The sequence below is a fragment of the Bubalus bubalis genome, chromosome 4 (genome assembly GCF_019923935.1).
Source record: "Bubalus bubalis isolate 160015118507 breed Murrah chromosome 4, NDDB_SH_1, whole genome shotgun sequence".
NCBI lineage: Eukaryota > Metazoa > Chordata > Mammalia > Artiodactyla > Bovidae > Bubalus > Bubalus bubalis.
This window is the reverse complement of record NC_059160.1, coordinates 49,172,024-49,198,803: the sequence shown is the minus strand read 5'-3', so window position 1 is coordinate 49,198,803 and position 26,780 is coordinate 49,172,024. Positions and strand designations below refer to the sequence as shown.

Here is a 26,780-nt window from a genome sequence, read left to right as displayed (position 1 = left end):
GAGTCGGACACGACTGAGCGACTGAACTGAACTGAAACGCTGTGCCAGCCCTTTGTGTGAATTAACATCAAACAATGCTATGAAATGCAAACTATTATGAGTAGTCTCTGCTTACAGTTAAGTAAACAGAAGCATAGGGAGGTTACACAACTTGACCACGCTTCCAGACCATCATGCAGCAAAGCCCAGATGAGAGAACAATCAGCCAGGCTTGGGAGCCCACCCTTATAATACCCTGCCTCTGCATGAGACCATTCACCCAACAGCAGCTGGATCCCAACAGAAGCAAGAGACGAGGCCACATATGACGGGCAGAAAAGGCTCAGAGTAAAATCTTGTAAAGGGACAGCTACTTATTTCCTCATCTTGTGAGAAAGACTTAGAACGTGCTATTAAAGTCTAAGAGGTTAAAAAAAAAAAAAAAAAAAAAAAGGAAGACAGCCATTAGCAAGAAATAACATCTTCGTTCTCACTTAAACTATTTTTCAGAAATCCTCTCCTGTTTTTGTTTGCTTTAATAACTATCTTGGGCTTCCCTGGTGGCTCAGACAGTAAAGAATCCACCTGCAATGGAGACCCAGGATCAATTCCTGGCTCCAGAAGATCCCCTGGAGGAGGGAATGCGTACCAACTCCAGTATTCTTGCCTGAAGAGGTCCATGGACAGAGGAACCTGGCAGGCTACCATCAATGGGGTCACAAAGAATCAGACATGACTGAGCAACGAACACTTTTAACTATCTTGGGCAGCATTCCAACCAGCATCTGGAGATGATGAAGTTTAACTCAGCAGGAGTCAAAGAGAGAAAGGGTACTTGGAGCTCCAGCACCAGTGGCTTCCTGGGGACAGGAGTGGCTGCCGCTAGGACACCTTTCCCAGCTTGAGAAGCTGAACGTGGCATTGTCTCAGCCCCACCAGAGCTCCCTAATGGCAGCTCATGACCTCATGTTGACAGCCACCTCTAACCAACACCACCTCACCCACTCCCTCAACTGCAGACCTGTACTTTCCATGGAGGCAGCAAAGAAGAGGCACTACCTAAGGAAGGAAGAGGGCAGGAGATGCAGGAAGCATGATTTGTCTAAGCACTGTTCTGCACAAGCATTCTAAAATTTAATTTCAAAGCTAAGGTACTTAGGAAATACTTTCTCCAACTTCTGACCTTAGAAAAACTCAAGCTGGACCTCATTCTCCTGTAAAAGCTTCAATCTTCTCCTTCCACAAAATGAGATTACAAGAGGTATCGTATTTTTTAAAAAGGTTTTATTTTAATCCTTCCTAGAGGAATACAGATTTGAATGAAATACCTTCATTCCATAAATACATTAGCAGCAAAACCTTCCCACCAGAGTCCTCTCCACTCCAGCCCAGAGGTTGTGCCTTAGAGCAGGAGAGCATGTTCCATCAACCGTCGACTTCAGGATGTTTGCTTCTTGCTGAAAGCAGGCTATACATGAGAAAAACCAGACGACAGATCAGATGGGTGGGTGAACTAAGCTGGAACCCTGAAAACACATCCACGTGGTGACCATTTGACCTTCTGCACCTTCCAAATCCTCTGGAATCCACAGTGTTTAACTGATGAGGTCCTTCACCACAGACAACTGGGAGCGCCTAACCTTGCGAATGCACCAACGTGTCTTCTCATTCTGAGCTGGCAACATTTTAATGGTGTCTTGATCCTTTTCAGAGGATAAGCCAGATAGAAAGGATCACTCCCTCCTTCTTTCCATGGGCCAAGGTACCTCTCTGTCAGTTGGTCCACATGTCCTTGCTATCAGGAGACAACGCAGCAGGCGTTACTTGGCTTGTTAGACCTCCAGATACTCTGTCCGGGTGCTGGAGGCTTCACTGGAGACAGAGATGTGTCGAAACCTTCAAAGACCTCTAAGGAACAGCAATCAGGTCTCTCACCCCAGCTTCCATCAGAGCATGTGACAGAAGCACTCTGGACAGTGGCCCAGGTGCCTCTCCTTTTCTTCTCTCCATCAGTGCCTGCTGCCTGGCTGCTCCTTTCTCACCTGCCCTCTAGGTACCTGTGAAATTCTGGGAAGCAAGATCTACCCTAAACTCCCCAGCGGCCAGGAAAGATGAAGGCAGGTGGTGCTTTAAATCTGTGAGCCGCCGTCAGAGTAACAAGCTTACACTGTTACGTTCCAATCCATTCCGGGATGAGTTTAAGTCACAAGTCTGCATAAAACGTAACACCAGAACCACCATCAGGACGACTGTGACGCAGGGACCAAGTCAACGGTTGCTACCAAATCAATGGGTTGGGAGAAAAACGAAATAATGAAAGAATTTAAAATAAATCTGATTTGTTGGGCAGAGGGCAGCTGACTCAGGTATAAATGTTATCACCCAGATTATCATGTAAATAAAGAACAGATCCCAAAAGCTGACACCTGCCTCCCCATACACCACTTAAAACGAGGACACGTGCTCTATTCTCAATCTTTTTAAAAGTGTTTTCATTAGGATACTCTTCTATAAGTGCTTTATCCATTCCCATTTAGTCTGTTTTGACTATTGGCTGGAAGGAATCAAACTATTTTATATAAAAACCACTGTAGTGAATAACTGGTTATGTGTTTTTCCCTTTTGCATTTTCCATCCAGAATAGTCAGCTTCTTTCTCTTCTATTTATGTGCAGAGAGAGAGTCATCTGCTGAATACACAGCACGGCCGATGCGACAGTCCTCTGTCCCCACCGAGTCCACCAGCTCTTCCTCCTCCGAGTCATCTTCCTCCTCCTCCTCCTGTGCTGATGAACTGGAGGTGGGCCCTTTGCAGGTTTTTAGGTGTCGGGTGAGATGATATTTGGTTAGATAAGCCTTTGTACATTTTTCACAGACATAATCCCGTTTCCCTTCATGTGAATTGAGATGTTTCTTTAAGTGATTTGTCCTCAAGAACAGCTTGTCACACTTGGGACACTTGATCTGACGTTCTCTAAGAGGAACACAAGGAAAAAACAAAACAAAACATTTGACTTGGGGTTACAAATGCAACCGAGGCACACACTTACTCTGCACAACCTCAAGACCTTTGTCTGAGAAGCTCTACCCAACTAGAATCAAACTTCTCTATAGGAGATGTATCATATAGAACAGCCATAAGACATGTGTGCAGTTTAAACAGCACAGACTGATTTTGCCTGTTTTAGAATTCTAGGTAAATGGGATTGTACTGTATGTATCTCTTTTGTGTTTTTGCTTCTTTTTGAAATTCAATCAAGTTGCTTCCATGGCAGGAGACTACTTACAAATATACCACAACCTGGCTGTGGCACTGGCTCTGTTGTTAATGAGGACTCTGGTGGTTTTCTTTTTAACACCACAGGCAAGACTGCTATGTGAACATTTCTACACCGGTATGTGGGTCTGTTCCTCTAGGGCATACACTCAGGAGAGGCACAGCTGGATCCAAGAATATGCACACCTTCAATTTTACCACGATGATGCTAAGCTGTTTTCCAACGCTGTTGTATCAATATACACGTCCATCAACAGCCATTTCAGAGCTCCTGTTGCCCCACATTCTTACTAACTGGAAGACTCAAATTTGAAAGTGTTTGCCAACTGACCAACATAATGGTATCTAACTATAGTGTTAACAGTAGCCCCTACAAGTATCCAATTCAAGACGTCGGCAGCGTCAAGGCTGGAGTAATAACCCTGGCCCAGACATCTTAGAGCTGACAAGAAACTTGGGGATCATACAGAGTACGAATTTTTTAACTTTTTTTGAGCATCTGAACCCTGTGTCTTAATGAAAATCCAACATGTTAAACAGATAAAATGGGGCACTCAACCCTGACTGAACCTTAGACCCACTTGGTGAGCTTTTTAAAAATACCAAGGCCAGGGCTCTGCCCCGATCAGCTAAATCAGAATCCCTGGAGGTGGGGCCTTGGACCAATCATTGTTTCTCACATTTCCCAAGTGACTATCAGGAGCAGTGCTAGGGGCTGAATACCTCAATTGGTATGCTGATGCTTCAGCTCATGACATGATGGGATCTGGAGGTGGGGACCTACGGTGTAGATGAGGTTATGAGGATGGGACCCCAATGATGGGGTTATGTCCTCAGAAGAAGAGAAAGAGAGATCAGAGCTTGTCCACTCTCTCCTCCACCTGAGCACATAACAAGAAGGCAGCCAGGAAGAAGGCCCTCATCAGAGCCCAACCATGCTGGCACCCTGGTCTCAACTTTCAGATTCCAGAAGTTTAAGAATATAAATTTCTTTTGTTTAAGCCACCACTCAGTCTACGGTATTTTGATGTGGCAGCTCAAGCTAATATAAGCAGCTAGATTAAATGACCCCAGAGAGCTCTTTCAGTTCCAACTATGTAAAAACTATACATAAAATTTGATAATTAATGTATCTAATTTCTAAAATTTCATACTAATAATGAAACCACTTAATGAAAACTTTGTTTTAAAAGGTCATTCTGAGAGTCAGGAATGTAGATCCAGACTCCTTTGGTGTTTTAGTGTTTCAGGTTGCACTGTGATTACAAATCAGATAAAAGAGCTGATACGAAAACAAAATATTTATCTAAAACCCATGATAAGAATAAAGGTTCCATTTTTGATGTATTTCTAAATAAAATACAAGCTAATGTTTTCTCCCTCTTCTAACACTTGCTAAAAGCAAAGGCCCACAGAACCTGCTCTCTTCTATTTGTCACTGTAACTAACACAGGCTGGACAATTAATTACAGTTGGATTCATACAATAAATTCCTAACAGGCTGTCCAATATTTGGCCTTCTCCTTCCACCCCCTTGGCCTGCTGCCAGAGTAGTCTCTATAAAACAGACATCTCACCATGACATTCTTTCCCTTAAAATCCTTCAATGCTTGTGCAAGAATGTGAATACATTTAACATCACTGAACTACACACATGCACACACACACACAAAGCAGGGTAGTTCCTGGTACATGGGGAGGAAAAATGCCCCTATGACTCTCCATTATTCCCAGAATGAAATTTAATTTTGAACTGGATAAAAGGCTCTTCATTACTGGCTGCTGCCTCCCGCTACTGCTCTCACATACATGGGATGCTCTCACTATAGAGAATCACTTTCATTTCATAGTCCTTTTCACATTCATGTTTCTACATGCCCCGTTTCGTCTGTCTAGAAGACTATTCCCTGATTAACTCTAATTTACCTTAATACTTAGCTCCAACTACCAGGAAGCTTTCTCAGAATACTCGCAGACTGGGCGAGGTAACCCTCTTCTATAGTCTTTCAGGATCCTACACTTACTCTAACATCTGCAACACAGCATGGCAATTATTTACTCTTCTGTTTCTCTTAATGGGCTCTGAGCTCTTTAAATCCAAGGACCATTCTCATCTTTGTATTTTCACCATTTAGCAAATTGCTGGACTTCAAGGAGGTACTTAAAAATTTGTTAATCAAATGAAAGTATGTTTCAAAAATATAAAAGAAAAAAGGAAACAGAATAGAAGTGAAAATAAGAAAACAAAGCAAGCACGTAAACTCTTCCAGGATAAACCAGAACCTTAGCTTTGTGACCTATGTGGTCGGAACACAATCTGTGTGGTCAGAGAACACAGGCTGTGTGGAACACAGGAGACAGCTACAGGCGCCACGGCGGGAGACAGGCAGTGAGCCGGCACACACAAGCCCCCATTCATCGCCCGAGCAACGGTCAGCTACAGGTCACTCACTGCGTGTGGATGAGCACGTGCTGCTTGAGGTCCTGCCTCCGCATGAACAACTTGTCACAGTAGTCACACTTGAGGTTCTTCTCCCCCGTGTGGATGACCATGTGGGATTCCAGGTGAGCCTTCTGGGTGAAAGACTTGTCACACAAAGTACACCTGTAGTTCTTCTGACCTGCATATTAACCCGAACGATCACACTGTGATTCAAAGTGCCACGAGCACTCTCGGCATGGAGAGACACGTTGTACAGGTATGTGGCAGAGGCAGGAATAAAACAGAATTGACTGGTAACTGGAACCTCACATTCTAGGACTATCTACCTAGAGCCACTCAGAGCCACTGAATTATATGCTGCGACTAAAGCTAGTGAAGCTAACGAACCTGACCTATGACTGCTTACCTACACACACACTCTTTACTGTTTACAGCTAACACACGATACAAGTTCTGGGGGAAAAAAATCACTTATAACCCTAGTGCCTACCTTAATTCAGTATTTTTTTTTTTTTTTAAGACCTCAAGAACTCTAGTACTTGTCCATAAGCAAACATATTTTTACAACCTAAATTTTAGTTTTCTTTTTTAAATAAAATACATGTTTTCATAAACCAAGGATGAAATAAAATCTTTTTAAGAATGCAGAAAAAAAGTTACTCTAAGTCAAGGGTTAGCAAACCTTTTCTTATAAGCCATTCCGAATCTTAAGGTTTGTGGGCCACACACACTCTGCTGGAACTACTCCGTCTTAATGGAAAAGGATAAGGAAGAATTTTACCTTCAAAGCTTTGGAGAAAATGACCCAACCAAGAAAACCAAACTAAACCAATTATTGTTATAGTGCATATGATAAAACCTTACAGCTAAGAGAAAGGGTTTGGTGTGCATGGAGTTTAGAAAATAGAAACTCAATAAATTCTGGTGGTATTCAACAAACAATATTCAAAGGACAGAAACTGGCTCTGGCTAGTGACAGGGGTGACCTCTAATAGTACACTCTGTTTCTGAAGAATTACCTTCAGGTCCAAACACATAGATGAACTCCCTGATTATTAACTGCATTTTTCCAGTCACCTTCAAACTATGACTAGGCCACCTGGAAGATGGAGCAACTTAGTAATATTCTCTGAGGACGCAGTTATTCCACACAATTCATGACCCAATGAAGTCCTCCTGTCAGCCAGCCAGTTCTCTAACATCTGATCTCAACCCTATTTCCAAGACTTGTCTTGCTGCCACGCCCTTACCAATTTCTAATTTTTCAAAATCCCACTTCATGGTCCAGGACAGCTTACCTGTGTGTATCTTGAGATGGGTCCGCAGGTTGCTGGGATCACTGAAAGCCTTGCTACAGAAATCGCACTTGTGGGGCTTCATACCCATGTGACCCATAAAGTGGACGTGAAGTTTGGAAGGAGAGATAAAAGCCTGGGGGCACATGGAGCACTTCCACTTCCTCTCTTTGCTATGGCTTGGCCCATGGCCGCTGCTGTGGCCGTGGCTAGGAAGGTGGTTATGGATGTGGCTGCTCAGGTGGGCTTTGAACTCAGTATAGGAACTGCACTCCTTGCCACAGTTACAGAGATGCACATCTGGGTGTTCAGGAACACCTTCAAAATAAAATTACTCAATGTACTTACTTCAATTTTAAAACTTAGTGATTGTTGCTTCCAATTTTCCCTTCTATCAAAATTTCCAGCTCTCCCACTACCTGTAGAATTAAACAAATCTTGTTCAATGCTCTAGTCCCAGCATCTCAAATAGTGTGTCAGGCACATAGGGAAAACTTGGTAAATACTAAACTATAACCATCTTCCTAAGCAATAAACTGAAGATTTTGTTACACGCAAACTCTTGCGTCTGTGTGTGTGTGGCAGAAGTTTAATTGCAGTGAAAAAGGACAGAGAACGCTTCTGACACAGACATCAGAAAGGGGACGGAGTGTCATCACTTGTCATTATGACACAGTGCAAAGAAAGAGACTATGAAGGTTAAATCAACTCACAGCATTGTCCTTTATGAACTTAAAACTGTAACGGTTCGAAAAGGAACTCAGGAACTTCAAATTCCCCAAATCAAAGTCCTAACACAAAGTTCATGCTGCCTGGCTGGTATGGCTGCCTGGTTCTTCAGCATGTGAAGAACTTCAAAGATCTTAACACTTCTATCGTAAGGTTAATATTCTGCTTTTACATACACAAAGGTATGTGGTTTGCTTCTGCTACTGTTAAGTCACTTCAGTCGTGTCCGACTCTGTGCGACCCCATAGACGGCAGCCTACCAGGCTCCTCCGTCCCTGGGATTCTCCAGGCAAGAACACTGGAGTGGGCTGCCATTTCCTTCTCCAATGAATGAAAGTGAAAAGTGAAAGTGAAGTCGCTCAGTTGTGTCCGACTCTTAGCGACCCCATGGACTGCGGCCCACCAGGTTCCTCCATCCACGGGATTTTCCAGGCAAGAATGCTGGAGTGGGGTGTTCTGCTTACATGTAAATCATTACCAAAACTATACTACTGATCCTTGGTATTTTTACTGTGTTAGATTCATGACAAACAAGTCTTATATATAAACTTACCAATCTGCTGAGCATAATCCCGGCTGTAATAAAAAAGCAGTTCATTTTCAGGAGGGATATCTTGGGAAGTACAGAAGTAGATTTTTCCATCATGGGGATAAGCCACCAAATTCTGTTCATCCCGATTCCTTTAACAAATCAAGCATATTAATTTTATCATATTATTTATTTACTTAAAAAATTTTTTACTTAAAAAATTTTGCATAGCTTGTGGAATCTCAGTTCCCCGTCCAGGGAATGACCATCAAGCATATTAATTTTGAAATATATACTAAACATATCATATCCTATAGTGAAATCTTATATGAAAACTTAGATGTACTATTTCTCTGGGTCATTTCTCTAATTACCTATACTACCTGTTAGGGTTAACTTGTTTAGAAACAGAACTCTTTCCTCAGTATATCACCTCATTGCTCTTTATAGTCAGAAACACTCTAGTCTACTGCTAGAAAAAAAGTTAAGTAAAATGAAGCCTTAAAACACTATGACAAAGACACAGAAATAGAATTAACACAGCAGCCTAAGGGGTTGATTGCATGTGTGCATGCTAAGTCACTTTAGTTGTGTCCGACTCTGTGCAACCCTACAGACAGTAGCCCTCCAGGCCCCTCTGTCCATGGGGATTCTCCAGGCAAGAATACTGGAGGGGGTTGTCATGCCTTCCTCCAGGGGATCTTTCTGACCCAGGGATCAAACCGGCATCTCTTACGTCGCCTGTACTGGCAGGTGGGTTCTTTACCACTAGCGCCACCTGGAAAGCCCAAGGGGTTGACCAATAGCCAATATAAAGAAAAGGAACCTACTTAAAAATTCAATGGTAACTGTATCATTTTTTATTGCACTGGTAAATTGAACAAGCTGCTCATAAAAAGGGATAATTTCTTATATTTTAATTTATAATCACCATTAGTCAACAACTACTGGAGTGAAGAAAATGAAGAAAAGCCTTAGGCTTTAAGCTATATTTAGATATCACTGTCATTGGATTCTTCAATTCTTTCCTATTGCATTCAAAGTTTCCTACTGAAAAATATCCAAATCATAACTATTTATTGCATCTCACCTGGCTTTGCGCACAAACATCATCCAATTACATTCATTTTCGTCAGTTGTAATGATGCAGAATTCTAGGACACCATTGTGGTATATCTGCCAACAGAAGGCAAACATACACATCAAATGAACTGACAAGTTCTAGCAATAATCTCATTTACTTTGCAGTAGGAACCAGCTTTCCTAGCCAGTGTGAAAACACATGGTTGTCCTCTCACATGTCTGTCATTTCACCAGTCACTCTATTTCCAGCAATAAAGACCACTAGAGATCTACAGTTAGTGCTCAGTATACAGAATCATGTTGCTCTTGATTAGTCACCTTTTGGCTTGACTGGAAAAGACATAAAAAACTCTAGTTGTCTTCATCACCCACCACACAAATGGACATTAAGGTCAGAGAACCACCTCTTATTTTTTTCTCCAGTCAACCTAGCATTCCTGTGTTCTCGTCTGGACAACACAACTAAAGTCCCCAATGCCAGTGGCACTTCACCTCTCCAACTATCACAAGGCCCATTTCCCCCTTAATTCAAAGTTAACAAGCATCATTCCCAATCTACTAAGATTCTGTATAAATATGTTATAGGAATAGCTGTGTATATCAGAAACTTAAGTTTTCAGTCCCTTTCATTAGAAAACTAGAGAAATAATCTTAGCTTCCAAGTCTAGAATTGTTTCCCAAGCTAAATATTTGAGGAATGCTTTAGCTGATTACAAAATAAGACTTTCAACATATAAACAAAGTCCAAAGCCTGAGCTGCCACAAGTAATAAAAATGAGCAGTCATTGGGTTACTAACAAAATGGAGACTAAAACAGTTTATCTTCTATATTCAATATCTGACATTTTGCTATGTATTGTAATTTGGCTACCAAGAACAGAAAGTAGTATTCAATGACTGATGGATGACTGGCACTGTATGAATCTTGGGTAAGTTTGACTTTTACATCGCTTTTAACTACTTCTTTACTATAAAAGCATCCAAAAGTCACAGAAAATCTCCAAAAACACTGACCTTCCAGATATGATTAACCGCCTTGTCTGTCCATTCTGCTACTTCCATGGAGTGACTTTGCTGGCCAATGAGAGGCCCGAAGCAAGTCCGAACAGGGATGGTTTCTCCAGTCCACACACCTATCAGTGGAAGGACACCAACTACACAATCAATGATTTAAACATCTAATAGGATAGAGAAGACAGTAGCTTAACTCATGCCAAGAGTCTTATTTTCCATGAATCTATGAACTGCTGATATTCTAGCACTCCTGAAAGGTAGGTACATCTTATGGGTTCTGTTCTATAAATAAGGAAAAAGTAATGAACAGATTAGACTGGGCTCAGAAGAAATATGCAGATTAAGAAGCAGTATCAGAAATTCCTGAACCAATGTTTATACACAAGGAACCATGTCCCTCAAAGTTGATACATAAAAAGGACTAGACAACACTATTATAAAAAAGTAAAGCAATTACTACAAAATAAATCAAACTTCTAACATCATTTGTGCTTAAAGCACTGCTCTTTATTATCTAAGCGGTTTAATGCTTTCAACTGACTGATGCCTAAGCTACACCTGAAAGAACAATGAGTCTAGTATCGTATTTTCAAAGAATAGCATAAAGATTCAGATACCACATTACATTCCAGTATGGGTAAGCATACCGTGGCAGTCTGTATTTCTTACTCTCTTTTCCTAAGGAGTATTAAGCAATTTATAAACATTTGATAGAAAGTATTTTTGGTGATAAAAAGTTATAAATGGTAAATTTTCCAGGTTTTATAAAAGAAACTAAGTTTCAAGGAATGATTTGTCATGATAATTGACAGTGGATGATACAGCTGAAAATACAAGCCAAGTCTTCAAAGATTCAGCCTTTGAGGAGGATTCTCTCCTCTATTCAATCCTGATCCTAAGAAAGGGGAACTTTTCCAATAAAGTGTTCAACTTGATTTAGTGTTATCACCACGTAAAAGTATTCCATAAAAGGATAAATATTCAGCCATAAACTGACTTCTGGATCAAGCAAGTAATCTCTAAATTATACACATCCACTTTTACAGCTCTACCCTACAAAGGAAGAAGAGACTTTGATCAAGTTTTATGGTTCCCAGGGTCTTACCAACATCTGCTCCCACCATTGACTGGCGGAGAACAAGCTGCTTTGGGAGAGAAAGCCTGGCTCTGCTCTCTATTGGAGTGTCAGGAACAAAAGTCACCGGTCCATGATCAGGGCAGTCTGAGGGATAGGCTCGGTCACAGAGAGTGCACCCTGCAGATGACAAATGTGAGACATAAATGGGGTCAGTTCCAGCAGACAGATCAATGACCACCTGCTTTATTTAAATGTGAATTATTAAAATGTAACCAGTATGAAGCAAGGTTCTAGGAGAAATGCTCTGATCAAAGGGCCACTTTATTACACGTACATGTATACCCATTCATATCCTCCTTCAGCAAGATTTGATTTTTTTTTTTTTTTACTACAAATGGACAAGTTTCCTGTTCAGTGCATAAGAAAAACACTGATCAAAAAATAACACTACATTACTTCAAGAATCAAGTCTTGTCATTTCTTACATTAAGTGGACAAGTAATACCTTCAGATATGATGTTCTGAAGTCGAAAAGATTCAGAGTCTACCGAACTCTGAGAGGAAACTGAGCTGAAACGCTGTCGGTGATGCAGTGACAACACAGCACAACGCAGTCAGAGATGCGGACACCACCGCTCGCTCCTGCTTCCCTGTTAACAAACTGGCTGACCACGTTTGGATGACAGGTTAACACAAAGAAAATATGCAGTCTGCTCCTTAGGACAGCAGGTAGGATCATACTCTTGCAGACATGTTTGCTTAACATTCTTAATTTCTTATTGTTCATATGGTCTTCCTTTTTGTATTGTCAAAAAAACAATGTTGACTTCATACATTGTTCTATGCTTATTGTAACTTCACGTTTACAAGCTCAGGAGTGTCCTCCTTCTCCACAAATCTTTTGCTCTTTTACTTTCCTTTCTCCTTGATAAGCAGTAGTATTCATGACCCTATTTAGTCAATGACTGTTCAGATTCTCCAAATTCATTCACAAAATAGCTGTAATACATAGAACCACAGTCTTCTAGGCACCTTTATTCCCCTGAACAACCTATTAGAAATTACCACTTAAATGGCGTAAAATATCAGTTAAAGTTTTCATATTTAGCCAAAGTAGTAATAATACATTACTTCTTCAAGTACTACTTGATTTAAAATTCTTTAAAATCAGACTAGAGATCCCCTACACTCTATGAGGACTTATTCTCCAATGCTCCTAATTATAAACCATGTTAACTCTTCAAACAAAGATTCAGATTTCATATGGCAAAAAAAGGGTCATAGGCTTCCTTCAAAGAGAATACCAATGGTGAATAAGTCATGTAAGATGCTGAACATCATTAGTTATTAAGGAAATGCAAATTAAAACAATGAGATGCCATTTCACACCTACTGTGAAGGCTATAAATACCCATTTTTTTTACAAATAAAATTCAATTATTACTAGGGAAAAAAAAGGAAATCTTGGCAAAGATGTAGAGAAACTGGAACCTTCATACACTGATGCTGGGAGTATAAAATGGTGCAGCCACTTTCGAAAACAGTCTGGCGATTCCTCAAAAAGAGGAATTTCAATCCCATATATATCCAAGAATTAAAAACATACATTCATTCAAAAACTTGTATGTGAATGTTCATACCAGCATTGAATAGTCAAAAAGGAGAAACTAAATCTTCATGAAAAATAAATGGATGAACAAAATATGGTATATCCATACAATGGAATATTATTCTGATACATGCTATAACATGGATAAGCCATCACAACATTATGCTAAGGGAAAGAAGCCAGGCACAGCCATATACGGTAGGATTCCATTTATATGACATGTCTAGACTAGGCAAATCCAAAGATAAAGCAGTTTAGTGGTTACCTGAGAATGGGGGTAGGGGTGAGAGTAACTGCTAACAAGGTTTCTTTATGAAGTAAGAAAAATTTTTGAATTAGATAGTAGTGATTGTTGTCACTACAACCTTGTCATTATACTAAAAACCACCATTATACTAAAAACCATACACTAAAATGTGTATGCGAATTACATCTCTTTTGAAAAACACTCAGAAGCAAGAGGTTCCACTTGCCCACTTGAAAAAGGATCAACAGGAGACGTCCCTGGCAGTCCAGTGGGTAAGATGACAGGTTTTGACTGCAGGGGGCACAAGTCTGATCCCTGGTCAGGGGACGAGGATCCCACATGACGCTAGATGTAGCACTCTCCCCGCAGAAGGATAAACAGACTGACTTAAACCACCTCTTACCTTCTCCTCAATTAATAACCATACATTAATTACAATCCTAAATTATTTTAAAATTATAAATTTGAGACTTTAAAGGGTTAACACGAAAGGTCTCCCCACTGTTTGGCTTCAGTAGCACCAGAAGCCTCCTACTTTTCTGACCATCCTGTTCAACTTACTTTAGAAGCTCTTCCTCTGCCACTGTACCTTAGCATACCTAGCCTTGTCATTCCACACACTTAACTAGGATAGGATCTCACCTCACTTCCATGGCTATGATTAACACCTTAATGCTGAGGATTCCTGAATATTTCGGGATAGATCTCTGAGCTCCAGACTCAAGTTCTCACCTGACATCTCTAGGTATCATTGGACACTGAAATCAACATGTCTGACACTGGACTCACCTACACGCATCAAAAACAAAACAAGGGACTTCCTGGTGGCCCGGAGGATAGGAATCTGCCTACCAGCGCAGGGGACACAGCTTTGATCCCCGATCCAGGAAGATTCCACATGCCTCGGAGCAACTAAGTCCATGGGCCTCAACTACTGAGGCCCATGCTCTAGGACCCGTGCCTCACAACAAGAGAAGCCACAATGAGTAGCCCACACACGGCAACCAAGAGTAGCCTTCACTGCCCACAACTAGAGAAAGACCTGGCAAAGGAAGGAAGACCAAGCGCAGCCAAAAAAAAAAAAAAAAAAAACCACTCCACCTCCATCATTCATCATCCTAAGGAATGGTCACTATCCACCTAGTTTCCCAGCCAGAAACCAGTAATTTCTCCTTAAACCTTCTCTCCTCCAACTTCACCCAATCAACAGGATCTACTGAGTTTTCTGTTAATATTTTCCACTTTTTCCATCATTATCTCTATTCTAGATTGGAATATCATGACCTTGCACTTAAACCATGGCATCTTTACCTCTAAACCAAACCATCTTTACCTCTCTGCCACTAACAAGCCTGCTACCCTCACACCGCAGCAGAACCCCTATCCCAACCCTCCCTCCTCAAAATCCCTGTCTGCTCTTTGAAGACCCTCTGTGTTCTGGCCCCTACTTCTCTCATCACATATCCCTCTCCCCACCTCTGTTCTTTTTTTTTGAGGCGGGGAGGGTTGTATTTTTTTGGTTGTACCACACCAAATGTAGGATTCTAGCCCCCTGATCAGGGATCGAACTTGTGCCCCCTGCAGTGGAAGCTCAGAGTCCCAACCACTGGACCACCAGGGAAGTCCCTCCCCACCTGTTTTATGCTTCAGCAATCCTGAACCACTCACGATTCTTTCAAACTACAGGTGCCAGTTCCCACGGGGGACACTGTTCCTCCTGATTCTCCACTTTGGACATGTCTGCTCTTCAGGTCTGTGTTAACACACATGCAGTCTTCCCTGCGTTTTCCACAGTCTGGTGAGACGCTCCCAGCGCAGGCTCCTTTAGCACCATACACTTAATCCCACCTTTCCACTCAGTATACCATAACACAACAGCCTGTTCACTAGCCTGTGCTTCCCTTCAGACTGTAGGTTCCTTAAAGCCTCTTGCAGATTATTTTTTATGCTGCATCTAGTACAGAGGCTGGTGCTTGCTAGCACTCAGCATGTTTACTGCGTGAATGAAGTGGTAGTGACACCAACAACTCGACTTTTTATATTGCTTTTGTTACTGTTGCCCCATAAAAAGAACTTTTACATGCCAAACTATGGTAATTTATATGCATTCTGAGCAAAAAAAAAAAAAAACCAAAAATTTTACTTGTATCCACTTACATTTTTCCACAGGGATGAAAAATTACACATGATCTAATAAATTTGTCATATGTAGAAAAAGCGCATGGCAGGTCACACAGAACACCTTACTGAAATTTACTTATATAATTAACTCTGTGAAATCTTGGGAAATAAGTATTACTAGGCTAAACTTATCTGTTAAATACAGAAATGACTGTTTCCTTACTTCAGGAAGATTTTTTAAAAACCAACAGAATGTCTATATTATCACTTGGCTTATGTGAGAAAAAGGCACCACATTAACACAAAGGACAATACATAGGCAAATAGAAGTTTCCAAGTCTAGTTACTTTCTACACTCCCGTAATTAACACCTGGCTTTGCAACTAAACCTGTTAAGGATGATGACCCTTTCTATCAATATCTCCAAAAGAAAAAGGCTAAGCACACTCACAAATTGTAAACAAGGTTGCCATATTTTCCTTGTTTGAATTGGAGTCTTCCATTTGCAGTGAAGGTGGTACAAAAGAAAGACTGTCTGAAGAAACATCTACATGACCTGTCCCCATAGCAACCTCCTGGGTGATGGAGGAGACAGCCACAGGTTCTAGGCTTAGGCCAACTTCATGGAGGGAAACAGACTCTAGGGAGGCGAGGTTGTGTGAGGTAGAGAGTGCCACGCTTACAGAGTTGGTGCTCATGGCCACGGTGTGGATGGAGTCACTGAGGGCACTGTCAGACATCCCGCTGACCCGACTTGCAATGTGGTCTGTCTCCATGACCACAGGGAGCTCCAGACCGTTCCCATGAATGGGTATCACACCACCATGTCCTACAGTTTCTGCTGCAAGGTTGCTGCTCACAGAGTCCACAGACAGAGGTTCATGACTTCTGGAGCCATTTGGGATTTGGGTATGCTCGCCTGCAACACCATCCATCGTCAGCTCTTCTGCCATTCCATCTGTAGAGATCGGGCTGGTGACCCTAGAGACGTTCTCCATGGTGATTGTTGTGTCCAAGGCCACCTCATGACCATCAGTGGGATGAAGACTTTGGGCACCATGTGTGTTCACAGAGCGAGAGTCTATTGAAACAATGCCTGGTTCTAATCCAACATTTCCATTGGACTGATAGGGATCTAGTGCTGAAGGGTTATTGGCAATAGATAATGCTGTATTACCATCAACATTTATGGAGTTAGGGTGAATATACTGAGGAGGTGGTCTGTCAGCTAAATAAGACAAAATGCCTGGGAAAAGGAAAAGATGAGATATCAGGAACTTTTCAGTGTATTAACAATTCCAAATGCTAAAAGCTATTTTTCTTACAAATGCAACTAAAGTAAAATAAGCTCCTATCTATTTCTTTGGTTTGATATATATATACTTTATAAATAGCAACATAATACACCATAATTCAGTTTTGTGAAACTCAGAAATCATAAAAATTAACGTTCCTTTGAAGTCACTAGAAATTAATCATTTCTGCTTTAGTAACATATACATGGTTGGAATTCCTGAGTCCCAAGATGCTGAAATTTGCTCTATAAGAGTTAAAAGGTCAAATCATTTACAAGCAGATATTCCATATGAAAAATAAAATTTAATTAAATATAACTAAGTTTTTATTAAACTATCAAGAAACATTAGGCTCTATTCAAAATAAGTCACAATTATACTTGCTTTATTAAAACAGAAAAAATATTTGAACATTCCTGTTAATGAGTATATGGTGAAATGGTACATGCTGCATCTCCAACAGAAGCCCAAATTTCTAAAATGTCTTTGCAAAGTATTGAGTATATATAATAAAAACCTCAAAAATATTCATACCCTCTTGAATAAGAAAACTCCACTTACGGTAAACTGCCCTAAATGCATTTTGTAAATAATATACCCAAAGATATTTACATAACAGTAATAAACTGGTAAAAAGTGCCCATCAATAAAGACTGATATAATAAACCATGGAATAAACTATCAGTAGAATGTAATGTGTCATTAAAAAGGATAATTATGAAAACCATGTAACAGCTGGGGAAAATAACTATGTAAAAATAGAGAAAAACATTAAGTGGAAGAAAAGGGTATATAATTGTATTGCAAGTACTACAGTTTTCATTATGGAAAACAGTAAAAACCCCTACACAAAAATAAAAGGTAGGATGGAAGTACACCAGAAAGATGGATGATGGGACTATGAATAATTCCCCTCCCTCTTTATTTGCTAAATTTTCTGAAATGAGTATATAATATTTTAGAATAAAAATTCAGTAAGCTTTATAATAAACAATGACAGTACAGCAGGACATGTGGTTGGTAGGAATTACAATTGGAGAATTATAAAAACTGGACCAATTATAAAAACTGAACCTAGAAGAGACAAGGGAAAAATTGTTTATGTGCCATTAAGAAATTAACCTTTGTCAAACTGCTATATTAATAATGTTATCTATATGTTCTAAGAGGAGAAGTACATAAATACAATTTTCCCCCCACATATCTAACAGTGACAAAGAGAAAAAAGCATCATTCAAGTCTTTGAGAACTGAAGTTAACAGTCGGCTGCTATAAGGACTTCCCGGATGGTCCTGTGGCTAAGACCCCACACTCCCAATGCAGGGGGGCCTGGGTTGGATCCCTGGTCAGGGAACTAATCCCACATGCTGCAGCTAAGATTTTGCACACCGCACCTGAAGATCCCACGTCTTGACAAAGATCGAAGATCCCAAGTGCCACAACTAAGACCCGGGGCATCTAAATAAATAACTAAAACAAAACAAAAAAGGGTCGGATGTATTATTTCTTGTAAATTTCCAAATAACTGTAACACTTACCAGGTAAAATGGTTCTGAAGTAACTGCTCTCAAGGTGGGGGTAAGGTGGTGGAGGTAGGGTGTAGTTTCTTTCAGGTAACCCACACATCACCCCTCGATCTCCAATACCCATTGGGAGCATCAGAGACAAAGCAGAAGGTAGAGAGCTCAGGGAGGGACCCAGGTTTGGAATCGCCACTGGCAGGCCTACAAAAAAAAAATTGTTTTCCTCAATTAAAAGTAAGTACTTTAAAATTCTATAATCACTGGCTACAGGCAAAAATCTCACCCAGTAGCCCTTTACATCCCCAGATAGATAGTACTGGCAGACATCCACAGACAAGCCCTAAATTTAGTCTGCAAGTCAGTTTTAAAATGTCAACTTGATCGTTCAGCTATCTGTATTGCTCTTGGGTACCAAAACATTTAACTACAATTTAAAACCTAGTTTAAATACAATTTAAAAAAACCAATTATTTAGACATAAAAAGAATGGGAAGAAATATACACCAAATTTCAAAGAAATATATCAAACTTCAGAGTGGTCTCTAAGTAGTGACAGTACAGATTTTTAAAAAATATTTTTTATTATACTTTCCATTTTATATGGTGAGAATGTATCACTTTTAAAAATTTCATAGATATGCTTCTACTTGGGGAAAAAACCTAAAGTCAGATGTATAACTGTACATGTATATCTTGATATAATCTTTTGCATATATGCTATACTTCATGATTTTTAAAAATTTACACACAATATCCACCTTGGACTACATCTATCCACACAATGCTGAAGTGACCCTGTGGCTTCCCATCATAATGAACTCACCAACTTGGGCAATGCAGATATGCACTATTTTTGCCACTGAAAAGTATTTTTAAACAGGTTTTTCCTCCTTAATAAGACTGTCTACTAAACGGAATGCCTAAGAAATAAACAAATGAGTTAAGAACTAATAAATTTTTTAAAAATTTCTTTTGTGGACACTAAAAGGAATGTGAAGAGACCCTAATTTAGATGAATCTTATTTAACTGCTGCTGCTACTTCAGTCGTGTCCAACTCTGTGCGACCCTATAGACGGCAGCCCACCAGGCTCCCCGGTCCCTGGGATTCTACATTTTAGTAATTAAGCAGGTAATTCTCTAGAAAGAACTATTTAAACTTGCAGATTTAAAATACTCTTAAGCATTAACTCTTATTTTGATAAACAGAGTCCAATACATTACAATGTCAGAGACCCGCAAGAATCACTAGCTTACTGCTATAAGACTTAAGAGCTTGCTTCTTTTCTATTTCAATAGAAAGAAAAAATTCAACTAGGTAGATAAAAAGGTTTGTTTTTTTAATTTTATTTTATTTTTAAACTTTACAATATTGTATTAGTTTTACCAAATATCGAAATGAATCCGCCACAGGTATACCTGTGTTCCCCATCCTGAACCCTCTTCCCTCCTCCCTCCCCATACCCTGCCTCTGGGTTGTCCCAGTGCACCAGCCCCAAGCATCCAGTATCGTGCATCGAACCTGGACTGGCAACTCGTTTCATACATGATATTATACATGTTTCAATGCCATGCTAGATAAAAAGGTTTTAAATGTACAGTGATGGGGGAAAATGAGCTTTCCCTACACTGTTATTCTGCCCGAGTACTGAGGCTCAGGGGGAGTTCCATGCAGGAGCTCCCTCCCTGAGACCTCTTCTTTGACCATAATTCTAGGTCTGGCGCATTTGTGGCTGGTGCCAGTTTCAGGTATGATAGAGAACAAAGTTGAATTTCTCATGTGTTCTAGGAAGTTAGTACAATAATTCTCTCCTAATAACCCAGGGACAGAATGTCAAGGGCAAGGATAGATGAATGGGTAATCTTGGATAAAACGCCAAGTCAACTACAGCTCTAGACAAAAGGGCACTAACTCAATAAGAGTATAACCAGGAAAACCTGCTACCCCTATCCTACCCACTAGAACTTCAGTACTCTACAAAAATTGCTACCACAGGTGAAACTGCCATTGACCTGCTGGGCTACTCCCATCCACTCTGAAAGGGGCTCTGACCCGTTCCATTTAGAAGGGTTAATGCAATTAAGTGTTGGAATCCAGTCCCTCTCCCTTACCACTCACCTGGAGCAGGGATGGCATTGTGAGTGGGTGAGGCAGCCAACCCCAGGTGACTCCCTGAGACTGGCAAGGCATTGCTCACAGAAGATGAAGTCAGCTGCTCCATCCCCACAGGACTCAGGTTCATTTCATTCATCCTAAGAAAGATTAGACACAACCAGTTATGCAAAAATTGCCTCAGTGACTCTGTTTAAGGTACTGAAGAACCTAAAACAATGGTGGTGCAGAGACGCAATTTGATCAACTACAACTTCATTTCTATGCACACAGCTCTCCGATAGTCCTTCTACTGATAAGGAAATTAGGATTCAGAGATGTTAACTTGGCTGTCATATAGCAGAAACAAGATTTAACTCAGGTGTGCCTTGTTCCAAATATTAAGCATGCTATTTAAAGCATAGTTTGCAATCCTTAGAGTACACCGGCAATGAGGCGTTTGTGTGTTTTTAATTCACCTGTTTTCTTTCACAGTATCTCGTTTCTCCAACTGGTTTATTACCTGAAACCTGGACTTGTTTTAACTTACTCAAAGAATTTTTACTAACTGTTTTCACCAGAGGTTAAAAGTGATACTAGGTCTGATATTAGACTGCAAACAGTGTGAAAAAGTACTGTATCTTCTCCATGGATCAGCATTTTATTAAAACTCTGTATAGATACCTTAATAATTAATCAATAATCTTAGTAAAATCCTCCACATAACAAGGTTCATTAGGTAAGCTAGATACTTTATAAAAAAAATTACTTCATATTAGCTCACTAATTCTTCAGAATAAGGGAATCGAGGAAACTGAGGCTCAAAGAGGCTTATCATACACCCCAAATCACAGAGCAATTAAACGGAAGAACACAGATCATGCTGCAAAACATTGCCAAAAAGCTTTTCAATACATCACACTTTTTAAAATCTACAGACCATTTTCAGCAAGCTGAGAATCTGAGAACTGCCTTTTCCATGCAATCTATCTTGCACTGCCATTAGCAGTATCATTAGAGTAACAGGAACACTGATAAGACCCTACTGGAGGTTATCAGGAAGTATTAGTTCCTATGTCGGAATTTAAAGACTGTCAAAAAAAAAAATTTAGAGACTGCCATATCATAAACAATTTCAAGAGTCCAGCCAACAGGTTATCCAAAGAAGGTCACCAGGAGCCTCCAATCCTTATATCGAATATCACAGTGATGCAAGGTCTTATGTGTGTGCCTAAGTACATGGGAGAAGTGAAGAACAGGAAGGGGACAAATGGATCTACACACTCCTTAGCAGTGAAAACAAAACTTAATAGGTTTTTAACCTGAAAAATGGCTACGTCAGCTAGGAATCAACATGAAAATATTAATAACTAACACTAATTACTCCCTTACTATAGGTGTAGACACTGGGCTAAGTGATAACATGTAATGATCTCACCTAATCCTTATAACTGGGCTTCCCTGGTGGCTCAGTGGTGATTAATCCACCTAGCAATGTAGGAGACAGGGGCTCTATCCCTGGGTCGGGAAGATCCCCTGGAGAAGGAAATGGCAACCCACTCCAGTCAGTATACTGTATGGGAAATTCCATGGACAGAGGAGGCTGGCAGGCTACAGTCCATGGGGTCTCAAAAGAGTTGGACAGGACTGAGGGACTAAAACAACAGTAACAACAATCCTTATAACTACTGTGAGTAGGTATTATTCTTAATCCATTTTAGAGATGAGGAAACTGAGACTCAGACCAAGAAACCCAAAATTACATTAACTAGTAAGGAGCAGATTTAACTCCAGATCTGCCTAATTTACAGAAGTCACAGAACTGGTATTTAAATCCAGGTTCACCTAATTTAAGAGAGCCAAGCTCTTAACTAAGATAATTACAATAAAAGAACTGTTTTGCCTTTGACAGTCAGTTCCAACACTCAGGATCTGTGTGTTTACACAGTGGAGTATGCTTAATGTCTGACATAAACTGTGCAACCCCATAGATGGCAGCCCACCAGGCTCCCCCGTCCCTGGGATTCTCCAGGCAAGAACACTGGAGTGGGTTGCCATTTCCTTCTCCAGTGCATGAAAGTGAAAAGTGAAAGTGAAGTCGCTCAGTCGTGTCTGACTCTTAGTGACCCCATGGACTGTAGCCCACCAGGCTCCTCTGTCCATGGGATTCTCCAGGCAAGAGTACTGGAGTGGGTTGCCATTGCCTTCTCTAGACATAAACCTATTCCTGCATTATTCCATATTTACAGACTTCAACCTTACCCCAGGCCAGGTATCTCATAAACCTAAGCTCCCAGACATTAATTAAGTGTACAAAGCTAACTGAGGACAGTACCCTGTACAGAGTAGGCACTCTGATTTGGATGAAGCAATGCAAACTCATTCTTACTAGAAAGACAACTAGAACCACATTAGCAAACGAGGTGCACCTTATGAGGGACGGCACATTAATAACTGTATTTGATTATGCTATACAAGGAAGATCCCACATGCTGCTGGGCAACTGAACCTATCTGCCTCAACCACTGAGCCCGCACACTTTATAGCCCGTGCTCCGCAACAAGAGCAGCTCCGGCAATGAGAAGCCCGTGCACCACAACCAGAGTAGCTCCCGCTCACTGCAGCTAGAGAAAGCCCGCATGCAGCAACCAAGACCCAGCACAGGAAGGAAGGCAAAGGAAAGGAATGTAGGAATTCCCTGGTGGTCCAGAGGCTGGGGCTCTGTGCTTCTACTGCAAGGGCCAAGGGTTTGATTCCTGGTCAGAACCAAGATTCTGCATGCCACGAGGAGAGGCAAAAAAAATTCAAAAATTAAAAATAAAAGAAGTGATTTGACAGAAAACAACAAAATTCTGTAAAGCAATTATCCTTCAATTAAAAAAATAATTTAAAAAAAGTGCAAAACTCTGTACAACCTAAAGACACCATAGCTACCATAAATTGCAAAGTTTCTGGGTTTGGAGTGGTTTAAAACAGAATTCTCCTGTAACTTTTTATAGCTACAAACATTAAAACTTTACAGTCAGTAGAGCAGGAATGACCTACAAAAAAACAATTACAGTAATTCTTTGAAGTACAATTAAAAGCTTCCCTGGTGGCTTTGACGGTAAAGAGTCTGCCTGCAATGCGGGAGACCCGGGTTCGATCCCTGGGTGGCGAAGATCCCCTGGAGAAAGAAATGGCAACCCACTCCCAGCATTCTTGCCTTGAAAATCCCATGAACGGAGTTGCCTGGGAGGCTACAGTCCATATGGTCGCAACGAGTCAGACACAACTGAGCCACTTTCACATACATACAATTAAAAGTCTGTAGCTTCAAACTCTATACTGAAAATTCCTGAGTATTAATCTGTGCACATAATCTCAAGATAAAAATCAAAATGGTGTTTCTAGGCTGACTCTTAGACCTTCTCAAACCAGTTCAAACCAGAGTTAATGTGAGGCTCAGCAGATTTCTGCTTTGTTGTGAGTCACCAAAATGTGATGATCTCAGCAGCCATAAACCAAAGGTAACTAGTATCCCACAGAGAGAAAGCAGATGAAGGGAATTTACAATACGATCCTCCTAAGACACTCTCATTCCAAAGTGCAATTCTATCCTAGCTACTTTTCATATGGAATTCTAGGAAGCAATGCTGGGAGAAGGGCCAGAATCAAGATACTGTACTAAGCTCGAAATTCTCCCCTACGTATATTCGTTGTAGAATCATTCCCTTCATCTTCTCTAGTTTACATGACCTATGTATGACCCATGGGGCTTCCCTGGTGGCTCAGACAGTAAAGAATCTATCTGCCTCCAATACAGGAGACCTGGGTTCAATCACTGGGTGGGGAAGATCCCCTGGAGAAGGAAATGGCTACCCACTCCAGTATTCTTGTCGAGAGAATTCCATTGACAGGGGAGCCTGGCGGGCTACAGTCCATGGGGTTGCAGAGAGTCCGACACAACTGAGCACACACACAAGTACGAACCGTTCGCTGATCTTATTAACTTTTTGTTAGAATGATATGTAAGAACCTAACTGAAATGCAGCCAGTTTGCAAATGCAATGGACAATTTTCAGTAATTCGAGTGAATTTTTTAAATCTTCCTTATCCTCAACAGCCTATGAAAGGGCCCTTTAAAGAACAGTCAAATGTAACTCTTTGGTACATTTCTATACTGTGGAGTATAGTACTTTCAACATTAAGTCTGAAGAATTAAGAACTTAATTTCTCTCCATTACCAGCCAAGCCAGATGGTAAACAGCAAAATTCAAGGTGAAACATGGTAACGAGCTAAAAATACACCTCGAAACTTAGATTCAAATATTAACTAAAGGCGCAAATAACTCAAAGGCAAGGATAAAGATGCACAACAAGCCAACAATCAACGTGTGGCTATTCGGAATAATTACTCACATGTGGCGCAAATCAAGCCTAATCAGAATATATTCAACCCAATACTGGTTTCTGGATTTCCTGTTCCCTTTCGGACAAATCCATTTGCAAATGGCACCTGTAACCTGCCCAACGGCACCAAAAACAAAGGCATTCTAAAGTCTTATTTGCTACATGTTTTCCAAACATGTCACCAGCGCTCGGCCCACTAAGCTACTCACCTGTGATGCATCTGCTGGGGGCCAAGGGTCAGAGAAAAGCGCACACGGGTGGCGGGGAACCTGCATCAGAGTTTGCGTTCCAAGGTCACGTGCTACCGCATCTTGCTTACAACCGCTGCACAAACGCGGCCACTCGTCCCCGGGGCCGCCCGGGACCGCCCAACTTCTCCCGAGGGTCGGCGGCCGCGCACCCTGCCGCGAGATGGGGCATGCCAAGGGACACCCGGGGCCTTTCCTCCAGAAGCTTCGGGAGGGGGGCTGCCCGACCTGAGGGAGAGGACAAGGGCGGTCACCCAAACGTGGGGAGGATGCAGCCCCCGTCCTCCACCGCCGGAGAGCCTGGGCCTGCGGACACCGCCTCCCAAGGGCGGCCAAGTCGCCCGCCCGCCGGCCTGGGGCTCGCAGGCCGCCCTCGCCCCGCCCCGGCCGGGCCCGCGCGCAGCCCACCTGCCGGCCGCGCGGGGGGGCGCGCGCGCCTGCCCCGCCGCTTTGTTCCTCATCCGGGCAGAGCTCGCCTCGGGGCCCTCCCCGCCCGCACGACCCCCGCGCCCCAGGGGCCGCTCGCCTAACGTTTCCCGCCCGGCCCAGCCCGGCCCAGCCCGCAGTCTCCTCCGGGCCGCACCCTCCAAGGCGCGTTTCCGGCTCCTCAGCCACTCTCGGCGCCCGCCGCTCCGCCCCTCGTGCGTGCGCCCCTCCCCGCCACGGTCCGCAAGCGGCGCCCGCGCGCTCACTCCTCCTCCCCTGGCCCATCCCCCCAGTCCCGCGCTTGCGCGCGGCGGGGACCCTGGCCGGAGGGGGCGGGCCGTGAGAGGCTCGGCCTGGAGCGCCGCGTCTCAGTCTGGACCGGTCGAATCGATCGCCGAGCAATCGACCCCGTTGCTAAGCAACCGGGGCTGGCCTGAGCCCTGGGAGCCGATTCTGAGTCGCAAAAATCCCCCAGACTTCGGGTTTCGGTCTTCGTGGCATCCTTCAGTTAGGAAAGCGTGGGTTCACGCAAGCCTACAAGATTTGAAATAAGGGACTTAACCAGCTATGTTGGCGGTGTTGTCTAGGAGGAATTGGAATTGTATCAAAAATATTTGTCACAAGTTACACCTGAAGGTCTCTCAATTTCCCTGCTTGAAGTCATAAAGGGTGGTTTTGGGGATTTTTGTACAGATTACCTTTCCATTCGCTCTTTGCCATTCTTTCCCTACTGCAAGCCAGGCACTTTGCTAAACCCTAGGGATACTGAGATGGCTTTAAAGGAAAATGGTCCCAAATTCGCAAGGATTGGATATTGTCTATAACACACTACCTGGTAGCCTCCTTTCACCAGCGGAATAAAAGAGACCCAGGAATTCCTCCTTTCATTCAGAAGACACATTGAATTACATCTCAAACGTACATTTCAACAGCTTGCAATATAGTGGGGACTGATGAGTTTTGAAAATTCAGTCTCATGTGAAAACAGAGGCATATACAGTGTTTTGTAGGAGAGCCTAGAGAGGAGTCAACTAACAATATTTCCCTTCCTTCTCAGAAGGAGAAGTTGAGGGAACTAATCACTGAACATTTGGCAGGTCCCATTGGTTCTGCTCACTTGTTGAGGACAAATAGAAACCTAAATCAAGAAAGTCTTCATATCACAAGAGAGAGACACTTTTCCCTAAAATGTCACATCAAACCTGGGGCCTAGGGAATGATGATGTCTTATAAAAGCTAAATAATTTCATTCTGGCTTTCCATTCTGCCTATTATTTTTGAATAATTATTTAATTTCAGAAGTGTATGTAAACATATACTGAAGCTGAAGCTCCAATACTTTGGTCAACTTTGGCCAGCTGACTCATTGGAAAAGACCCTGATGCTGGGAAAGATGGAAGGCA

The 26,780-nt window shown here is 41.8% G+C and overlaps 1 protein-coding gene across 4 annotated transcripts; it reads right to left on the bottom strand.

Moving 5' to 3' along the window:
* Window positions 1-1,246: 1,246 nt before the first annotated feature.
* Window positions 1,247-25,686, bottom strand: PRDM4 (PR/SET domain 4). 4 transcript variants are annotated; one of them, XM_044941388.2, is made up of 12 exons: window positions 25,535-25,686; window positions 24,913-25,179; window positions 20,339-20,472; window positions 18,237-18,422; window positions 15,855-16,649; window positions 11,454-11,603; window positions 10,349-10,488; window positions 9,342-9,427; window positions 8,276-8,403; window positions 6,997-7,311; window positions 5,708-5,876; window positions 1,247-2,952 (listed from the first exon to the last, which is right to left on the bottom strand). In XM_044941388.2, exons 2-12 carry the CDS (start codon window positions 24,921-24,923, stop codon window positions 2,640-2,642), a joined length of 2,427 nt encoding a protein of 808 aa, XP_044797323.2. In that variant the 5' UTR covers window positions 24,924-25,179; window positions 25,535-25,686; the 3' UTR covers window positions 1,247-2,639. The 4 variants fall into 4 exon arrangements, with proteins under 4 accessions (XP_044797323.2, XP_044797322.2, XP_044797324.2 ...); XM_044941387.2 differs by lacking the exon at window positions 25,535-25,686 and adding an exon at window positions 25,360-25,526; XM_044941389.2 differs by lacking the exon at window positions 25,535-25,686 and adding an exon at window positions 25,360-25,525 and having other exon boundaries at window positions 10,349-10,467.
* Between the last annotated feature and the right edge of the window lie 1,094 nt (window positions 25,687-26,780).

Excerpts from the sequence above, each read along its gene's own strand:
- PRDM4 (XM_044941388.2), bottom strand. Across the intron at positions 16,650-18,236 it reads CTTCAGAACCATTTTACCTG|GCATTTTGTCTTATTTAGCT; the intron begins GTAAGTGTTACA and ends TCCTTTTCCCAG. Across the intron at positions 10,489-11,453 it reads AATGGTGGGAGCAGATGTTG|TTGGTGTCCTTCCACTGATA; the intron begins GTAAGACCCTGG and ends TTGATTGTGTAG.